This window comes from Papaver somniferum, unplaced genomic scaffold, assembly GCF_003573695.1.
Source record: "Papaver somniferum cultivar HN1 unplaced genomic scaffold, ASM357369v1 unplaced-scaffold_10, whole genome shotgun sequence".
NCBI lineage: Eukaryota > Viridiplantae > Streptophyta > Magnoliopsida > Ranunculales > Papaveraceae > Papaver > Papaver somniferum.
Window position 1 is genome coordinate 1,669,257 of NW_020618825.1, and position 10,165 is coordinate 1,679,421.

At 38.6% G+C, this 10,165-nt stretch overlaps 1 protein-coding gene across 1 annotated transcript; it reads right to left on the reverse strand.

Moving 5' to 3' along the window:
• Positions 1-1,280: 1,280 nt before the first annotated feature.
• On the reverse strand, positions 1,281-2,223 carry LOC113326870. The gene is made up of 3 exons (XM_026574540.1): positions 2,175-2,223; positions 1,407-2,074; positions 1,281-1,284 (listed from the first exon to the last, which is right to left on the reverse strand). Exons 1-3 carry the CDS (start codon positions 2,178-2,180, stop codon positions 1,281-1,283), a joined length of 678 nt encoding a protein of 225 aa, XP_026430325.1. The 5' UTR covers positions 2,181-2,223.
• Positions 2,224-10,165: the final 7,942 nt, after the last annotated feature.

Genomic DNA, 10,165 nt, shown 5'->3' on the forward strand with positions numbered 1-10,165 from the left:
TACACGGTTCGGTTCGGTGCGGTTATAGCTAAAACCGTTCACCTAAATGTGTTCGGTGCGGTTATCACAATTAAAACTGCAGCCGAACTGTTTAGTATTCGGTTCGGTTTTTAACCGCACCGATACTATTCGGTTACGGTTCGGTTCGGTTCGGTTCGGTTTTCACCTATACCCTGCACCTGTACATAAATACATTCTGAATTTCTAATGAACTGATCCTACATGTCTACATTCCATACTTAAGTCTTGACAAGATAACCATAGTCTAGAGAATAAAAACAGAGTTGAAGTTCACAAACAAATTGACCAAAGTCTTAAGTCTAAAGATTAACCAAAAAGTCTGATGAAACCAAAGTTAAAAAGCAAGTAGCATAAAGAGTTGCCAGTAAAAGAAAAAGAGTCATCCATTTGATCTTCATTTCTCAAGTAGCAGACCAGTAAAAGATTGCAGTCCATCCATCTCTCAAGCCAATCATCCCCTTAATCTTCATCCTTTCCCAAAATGTCTGCAACAAGAATGCAAAGAAGAAATATTCAAATATATTCAATGAAGTCCAATGATAAAAGGTATAAAAACTAACAGATAAAAGAAGATAACATTCATTCAAATTTCAAGTCAAAAGAGAAGAGATTCTATTACCATCTTCAATGTTGGAATTGTTATCTGGTACATAGTCACACCGAAAATCAAGATAGGTTTCTGCAACCAGCTTTGCGTACAGAGAAGTGCTTCAACTGTCCTGGCAGATAGCGAGCTTCTCCATGGGGTAAGAATGCGCTTTCCGGTACTGAATGCAGATTCTGATGCAACATAAGACACTGGTATTGCCAAAATATCCTTCGCCATAAGTGATAGCACCTTGTACTTGGTACTATTAGCCTGCCACCATGCCAGAATATCAAACTCCCTGGTAGACGCTTCACAGTCATCAAGAAAATACCTTTCAAGTTCTGACTTTGGATGAGTACTATGAACATCCATTCTTCGCCTTTTCTTCCTTGATTCAAGCATATCCTCAATGTTCTCTTCTTGCACAGAAACAACCATGTCATCAACACCAGCAGCAGCTGTTGACCCAATACCTAAGACATCAGAAAAATCAATAGTAAGTAATGATAAAAAGCAGATAAGCAATGTTAAGTAATGAACTAATGATGATCAATAGTAAGTAATGATTTCACCTTCCTCTGCATTGGCATTTGAATACATGCTGGTGTACTCATCATAAAGTCTTCCCATATCTTGTTTCACAGCCTTCAAAACAGTTGTAACCCTGGAATCATCTTGCTCATACAAACATTCCAGATCAAATTTCAAACCAGATTCTTTCTCCCGAGGATCAAGCAACTTAGCAAAATACATAACAGAGTTCATATCTTCATAATCCCCCCAATATGCGTTATACTTCCGAAACATTATTTCTGCCATCCTTGAAATATGAGGATCTCGGTTTCCTATAGCTCTAAGACGAACCAACTGTTCATGGATCAATGCCAACTGCCATAGAAATTCATGTGAAGTAACCTGAACTGAAGCCGAGAACTTAACAGTAACATCAAAGAAGATTTTTAAACACTTAACAAGACACCTAGCATATGACCAGTCTGCAGCATAGGGAGCATGATGACTGGGCTTGTTCTTTTTCTTAATATTATTCTTTCTAGATATATCTACCTCACATTCAGATTCACTAGATGAACTAAGATAATAATCTTCATTATCAATTACAACAGTATCATCATCGGTATTAGGTAAAGCTTCACTTTCAGATTCTTTGAAAATATACTTAGAACGAAAGCTCTTGTCCTCCCTTTCTAACCTCTTAAATACCTTTTCATATGGAATGGCAGCTTCAAGCATCAGATACGTAGCATTCCACCTGGTCTTCACATCAAGGAAAACCATCTTCTTACAATCAATCTTCTCGAGAGCAGCACATTCTTTGAATTTGGCCAACCTAGAGGGAGAACCGGTAACAAACTTGATAACTGATCTGATCCTTCCAACTGACTTGTGATACAACAACACAACATCTTTGACAACAAGCGCAAGAACATGCGCAACACACCTTACCTGATAAGAATGGAACAAGGAAATATCATCAAAAAATCAGTAACAAGCACAAAGAAGTATAGAATAAACATAGCAATAGAGCTAAGAAAAGTAATCATACCTGCATGTATTGAGCTCTCACTACTGCTCATGTCCAATTGATGACACAGGTTTGAAGATACTCAATTGCGACAGTATTTGCACTGACATTGTCCAAAGTCACACCAAAAAGATCTTCTAGACCCCAATCCAGCAAACATTTCTCAAGCATTTACCCAATCTCCTCTCCAGTATGACCCTTGATCAAGCAAAACAGGATGATCCTCTTTTGAAGTTTCCAATGGATATCAATAAAGTGCACTGTCATACACATATAATTGAAGTTGTTTGGAGAGGTCCATGTATCAGTTGTAAGAGAGACTCTTTGTTTACTTTCTTTGAAGTATTTCTTCAACTTCGCTTTCTCATCTTTGTACATAATTAAAAGATCTCTGTAAATGGTCATCCTGCTTGGCACCTCGAATCTAGGTTCAAGTTGTTCACTATATCTTCTAAACTCTTATCCTTATACAATTCTAAATGGCAGTTCATCTATGACGACAAACTCAGTCAATCTTCTTCTACACATATCCTTGTCATAACTTACAGCAACCAGCTGTGATGACTGTCCAGGACTTGGTGGTGGAAACACCAAACTCTTTTGTCCCTTGAGCTTCTTGTTGGGATTCTCTGGACATGTGGCTAAATGTGTCTTCATGCTGGAAGTTCCATTTCCTCTACTATGTGCTTGCAATTTCTTGTGACAATGCTTAGACTGTGCTTTTTCTTCGCTGATCCTTGTAAAGTCATTCCAAACTTTTGATCTAGTTTTCCCCTTCTTCTTAGGTACAACTTCAGGTGCAGGGTTCTGTGTAGGTGTAGCCTGCTGTGTAGCTTGTGTTTCTTGAGTAGCATCAACCTGAGGTGTTATAGATAGTGTCACATCAGTAGAACCAGCTGCAGTGGATGGAAAGGGAGATGCATTTGCCATCTTGCAGCTTGATAATGAAGCTGAACTTGATCCAATCATTGCCCTGCCAAAGGTAAACAAGTTAGTTCTTACTTCTCAATACAAGCACACATATTTCTTAAAACAAGCAAGTTAGTTCTGATTCTGAACTTGATAATGAAACTGCACTTCATGTGAGTGACATTGCCTGCCATCTAACTCAATTTTAATTAAAAGCAAACAAAACAGTTCTATGTTGGTCCTGTGTCACTGCTTAAGATTATAGATAGATGTCAACTAGAAGAATGAACCAAAAACGAACCTTGGATGTAATAGGAGAGAATAAAAGTGATAGTCATTTCCTATCACTTTTATTACACAAGCAAAATCTTAAGCAAAAATTAAACCCTTAGAGCATATGAACTAAATAAAGCAGTTCATATGCTCTAAGGAATTTTCTATGTAAAACTTGAAAACAAAAATAAAGTTGTGGCACAGGGTAGGCTTTAAATAAACCTAAACAGTTATCCAAACTCCTAAGATACACTCCACTTAGATCTAGAAACTCCCCTAGTAAGGGTTTAATGGAGTTATACCCAAATTCAAAAAGTCACAGATCATAAATCAAAATGATTATCAGGTCTACCTAGATTGTATCAATAAATTATGATTTCATTATCAATCAGCTAGAATTGCTAGATGATGAAAGAATTAACAAAACACATAATCAAGTTCATTATGTTATTCATAAATCTATTAAATTATCATCAACAACTACAAAATCAGCACAGTTCATGTTTTTCAATACGTATTAATAAAACAAAATTAACAAAACATCTACCCAAGGATAAAACAAAGATTCAACACAATCCAATTCAAATAATATCTAAATCTGTAATACGGATTGATATTCACACAAATTTAGTCAAAGCAATAACGGATCCATGTATACATATACAATTGATTTAACAAAATCGAAATGAAACCAAACAAATCAGAACAAGAGAGATAGGTTACCTGTAATCAGACTCCTTCCTTAAGAAATCTTTCAGACTCCTTCCTTGAGTTCCTCCCCTTAACTCAACCAAAACCTAAAATAAAAAACCCATGACTGTAATCAGAAAAATGAGATTTGACAAAAGAAATTGATTGATAAACACAAAACAACAAGCAAACGATTTCGATAAAAGAAACCCTAAGTCCTAACAGAAGAATAATTAAAAAAAAAAACCCTAGAAATTGAAAAACAAACAAATCAATCGAAACCCGTGACCTATTTACTTACTAGATAGAGCCATAGAGGTGGTGGTGCTCTTGATGGAGGTGGTGGTGGTCTGCTGTCTACTGGTGGTGGAGGCGACTGAGGTGATTCAGGTGAAGGATGAAGAGAAAATGAAGAGGGAGAGGAAGAGAAAGAGAAACGAAGAAGAGAAAATGACGAAGAGATTAGGGTTGCCAGAATATATATGGTGGAGGCTTTAATCTAGACGGCTAGTATTAATCAGGATCAAAACTAATCGATGGTCCATACTAATCGGTTGTTCGGTGCGGTTAGTGTACGGTTATGGGTGGAACCGTTCACCGAACCGTAAATCTAACGGTTATTAAAATGAAAACCGTGACCGACTGTTGGATCATCGGTGCGGTGCGGTTTCGGTGCGGTTTACGGTTTCGGTGCGGTTAGTGTACATCCCTAGATTAAACTGTGAAATTTGTTCAATTAGCTGCTTGAATTCCTATTACATTAAGGCAGAAGTCATCTTGGTTAGATGTTCACTCTTAATTGAATTGATCAAAGCAGGATTGTCTGTTAAAAAATTCGGTAGAAATTTTGTAATGAAAATCACAAAATTGCAGTTTATTATCACCACTAACATTCTTGCATTTCCCATATTTCACATCGGCTCTTCTGCAAATCTGCTGTTCATCACCACCACCGGCCTGATCGGTCTCCGTCTCCATTACAACAACAACAAAAAGAGTTTCCCCAGAAATCAAATCAGATTTCACTATTCTCAACAATATTTATGAGCCTCTCTCAAGTACTGTTTGGTTGGTGGGGATTTTCCTGCTTTTGTCTTTGAAAGTCATACGAGTGGTATTCTAGTACAAAAACTCTTTACAGGCCGAGCTGAAAAAACCAGCTCAAAACCGTCCGAAACAAATCCATCCGGCACGTTTTTCGAGGGTTCGGGCCCACCGGAACCCATAAAAGAGAAAGAAAAAAAATGTGTCTGGGGGTTTTGAGCTGGTTTGGTTTTCTCGATCCGTAAAAAAGGACTCATTTTAGTAAGGTTTTTATTACTGTCCAGGTTGTAAAAATATTTTTTTGATACCGCTACAACAGTGAAGTAAAAAATATATTTACACATAAAATCTAATGGGGTAGTACAAGGCCGGCTACTATAAAGTTTTCATAAAATGCCCCATAGAAAGATGAATTTGTTCCGAGGGTTTCATAAAGATGGAAATTATAGCTAGGGCTCCTCTCGAGCATCACAAGTCCACCACGTGGCAAAAAAACTCGCCTAGCACGTGAACAAATTTTATGACAGATTATTACAGTTGGGGCGTCTTTGTAATGTCTCTACTCATGCTTGAGGGCGATTCCAAAAGAAAAAATCACGATGGAACCAGAAATAAGATGGCACCGGAAAAAATACCTGATCATAAGCCCATAACCATCTAGCAAGTGAGGAACGGATATAGTAGATCTAGTTCCTGTTTCACATGGGTGCGTCTTTCCTGTTTGGGAATATTCCTATAGATATTGGGTGCGGCGGCTAAAGTGACCCGTAGCATGCAATCAAAATCAAGGAATTCAAACAATAGGACACATCCTTTTCAACATCCCTTGTTGCTGCTCGTCGACTGAGAGGATAAGGCACACGGCCACCTCCACAAATCCTGGCTGAGTGACGTAGGGGACCAGTATTTTTTGAATGGGATCGTTGATTTCTTTGGGTAAAGCCAAAACAAAAACACATGAATATATATACAAATATCTAATAAAGAGATATCTGTACTAAAGCCGAGAGAGTTAGGAATTGAAAGATGCAATTATCTGAAGGTTTAGCTAACGCTTCTTTGTTTTATATACAGTCCATGACAATGAGATTACGGAAGAAAGGATTATGGTTCGTACCTTGCTCACTGCAAATCCAAGAGAGGGTAATGATGATGTATGGACGACATTAAATTAGAGTGTATTCAGTTGATTCTCCTTACCCGAAGAAGCTAGCGAGGAAGGAAGGAAGGACTGCGGATGTGTTGTTACCGTGATTACTCATCCATATTTATATTGGAAAAGAGCAGTGACATGCAAGCAACCAATTCCAAGAGTTTGATAAGATTGAAATTTCAAAAGAAATCAAACTCTTAGTTCTAACAGGGACTGGATTTCTGCCGGATATGAAGATCTGGAGTACTCGTAGTTAAACAGAAAACGGAGTTTCAAGAGGAGTCGAATTCACAGTTCAATAAGTAATTGGATTAGTATCCATGAAGTAGTGAAGACATGATGGTGTACGCGACAATTGGAAAGGGCTGGCATCATCTCAAGCTGGTCACAAAAAAGGAAGCGCTAGCATTACCTCAATCTGGTCACAGAAAGGGGGTGAAGGCACGTATTAAGGTCATGAACAAACGGGTTCTTTCCTAGTATATCGGCTGCATAATGAGGACTTATGAGTTCACTACTTGGGCTTATGACACCAAGTGACTGTCGGAAGCCATAGAAAGCCCAACAAGGACGGACATGGACCTGACTCATTAGCAAAATTAGTAGGATAAAAGTTTTTATTGATTGCTATTTAATGATCCTGATTTCGTCATTTTGTGAGCACTCAAAACCAAATATTTGGATAGTCGAGTATTGAAAGGAATGTAGTGTCTACTTGCGGCTGGGGCAAAGCTTTTTGCTCGCAACGTATCAAGGTTGTAGCGTTCGCTTCTCGGGCAGGCTGGTTGTTGCTTGTGTTGAGTACGAGTCTTTGAACCAATATCGGGCATTGGACTCATTGTCGATACTTTGTGCGGACCAACATCGGGTGTTGGGCTCGTGGTCGAGACGAGACTTTGTGCTTGTCAAGGTGCAAGTCTTTGTACTCGCGTGCAAGGCGGGGTTTTATGCTTGCGATAAGAGTAAAACTTATGTGCTCACGTACAAGGTGAGGCTTTAGATGCTTGCGAAGTGATGCAAGACTAAACATTGAAGGGTCTAGGCAATCCTCATCTCGAACTCGATCATTTCACGATCCACGAACCTCAAACTCGATCATGTCGCTATCCACGAACCTCGAACTCGATTATGTTGCTGCCCCAAATGCGCATAAAAGTGTCTTGAACACTAGAATTTTCGATTGCATGCTGTAGGAAATTAAAAGACGACTACAACGAGCCAACAATTACTCATTTGGACTTAAAACGAAGAAGTTATTGACGAAACAAGGTTGGAACGAAGTGTGCGTGCTGTTGCATACGTGGCAGTGATGAGTATGCAGAATACGCTGAAGCGGCACTGCTGACAGAGACGGTGTTGCTGACGTGGTATCAGAACTGTGCTGCCATAGCTACAATGATGACTGGAAGGAATCGCTGACGTGGCAGTGGCCATCGATGATTAGTCTGTTTGGCATGAGATAGTCATTTAGACAAGTCTTTTCATCAGTAAGTAGTCAATTAGACCACTCTCTTCAACTGCGACTACATATGTATACGCGGATGTGTCCTCAGCTTGATGTGTTGTTAGTTCGCGGATGTGTGCAGTGGACCAGGATGTCCTACTCATGTGCAAGACGCCTATTTTAGCCTTGGTTTCTGAGCTGGTCCGTGATTCCTTGTTGCTGGCGTCTGGCAAGCTTGTTTGGGTCTTTGTTCTTTTTTCGGAAAACTTTGGATCAACAAATCAGGCTTCCTCTTAATAATGAACAGATCTCCTAGGTCTTCACTTTTCCATGACCGGAATTCCTTAGTGTGAAGCTGCAATATAAAGATGCCAGCTTCCCCGATGCATTCGCAACCAAACTTTCAGGAATGAGTAAAAATTGATGAGCCTACAAAGTGCATACAGATGTATACAGACTCCGCGTTGTCGGGCCTTTATTGGACTGCAGCTGCTTTGTGGTGTTGTGGTGATTTTGCGTCTGCAACCGTTCTGTTCTGCTAGACGCGCTTCAAGAAGATTGTCTCCGGGACCGCTCTTTCATGGTGATGGCCAGGATACCGCTTGTTCTTCTAGCGCCGCGACGCTCTCTCAAGTTTGAATCTTTCGTTCATGACCTTGTATGACTGATGTAATCGATCTGCGCTCTTTTGTTCGTCTTACATCTTGTTGCATAGCCGATCTACGAACCTTAGTATAGACAATCCTATGCCAACGGAAATGACATTTGTTGTTCGGGTTTGCACCCTTAGGATAACAGCTTGTGGCATCTGTGATGTCATTTGTTCGTCCAACGCTTGTAAGGGAAATAACATGGATCTGTACCCCCCGTTGCTTGTTCTTGCAGAATATGAAGAAACTTGGTTCGGGATTTTTTCTGAAAATAGTTCAACTAGAGTATAGCCATATGCCATCCGACTGAACATCACTCTTTTTGAGGTAAAAGACGTGATCAAGAATACAAGCTTCAAGATTAGAGTTGTAGTGAGTTGAGCTTTTAACTGGTGCAAGATAGGCCGTTAACTGCGAGCATTCAAGCTGGATCTCAAATTATACCCATCGTACTAGGCGTGTTTAGTTTCGGTCACGTCCGGTGTTGACCTGAGATGGCTTTGAGGTGCTCAAGCCAGAATAAAACTTATTTTGTGCAGCAGTGACCACCTAGATCCTTGTTCACGTTGAACATCATCAAGTCAAATATAATATAATAAGATAATATTCCAAAACAAACCACGTAAAAATTAATTAGTGGAAGTGCATCATCCATCAATAATGCATATTAATCGGGTCTCATCATTCATGTTAAAATTATATATGTTGTTATCTTGTGCATCTATGCACAGGATAAGAGCCAATCATTGGCATGGGAAATTGAAAAACAAATAAAATATAAGAGAGAATGATTTTATACATTTGGGAATGTAGGTATTCATGAATTTTTTATTTTTTCACTCTACAAATGCATTCTCCCATGCAAAGAAGCATTCTCTTTCTTATATTTTATTTGTTTTTTCAATTTCCCATGCCAATAATTGGCTTTTATCTTGTGCATGGATGATAACAAAACCCTTATACATGATAATATGGCAGATAGTTTGATTGAACTTTTAATAATACAACATGATATGCTAAGATCCATAGATCGAATGCTAGTACTTATTTCCGGTGTGGTCTTCATCCTAGATCGAATGCTGGTACTTATTTCCGGTGTGGTATTCATACTAAATTGAATGCCGGAAATACTGAAACCCAACTGATTCAGTTAGGGTTTCGCGATTTTGACCTAAACCCATAGTTATAAATCGATCGAAACACTAATTAAACAGTTTTAAATGACTTACCTTCTCTCAAAAGCCATATTTCCGAGTAGTTGATCGTCCGATAACTCTTGTTCTTCGTGTCTTTGCTCTTGAGCAATCAAAGCAAGCCTCTTTTGTTGTTTTTGTTGAGCAATCGATTTTGACTTCGATTGGGCATTTGGTTTCTTTAGTGGAGGCATGGTTATGATTCGGGTAGGTTAATCGACGAAGAAATTTTTGAATTAACGATTAATCGTCGATGAAGAACGGATGAAGAACGATGAAGAAGATGAAGAATTATTTTTTTTCCGGAACCCTAACCCTAGTATGCCGGAACTGATTTGAGAATGGGGGACAAATTATTTGGTTTTTAAATTTTAAGTTTTAGTAGAAAGGGTATAACAGTCTTTTCATAATATTTTTTAATTAATCAAAGGGTTTTTAGTATTTTCGCCCCAAAAAACACCCCTTAACAGATACCTTTGGTTGGCGGAAGTAATTCATATCCTCCTATTAGTTTTGATATCGCCCAATTGCGCATTCTTAATTAATATGATTACATTAGTTAAATTAGTTAGTTGATTTATGAGTTGGGTTTTAGAAATAATAGAGAGAGAAGTAGAGTAAAGTAGTAGAACAAGTTTTTTTTTTTTTTTTTTTGG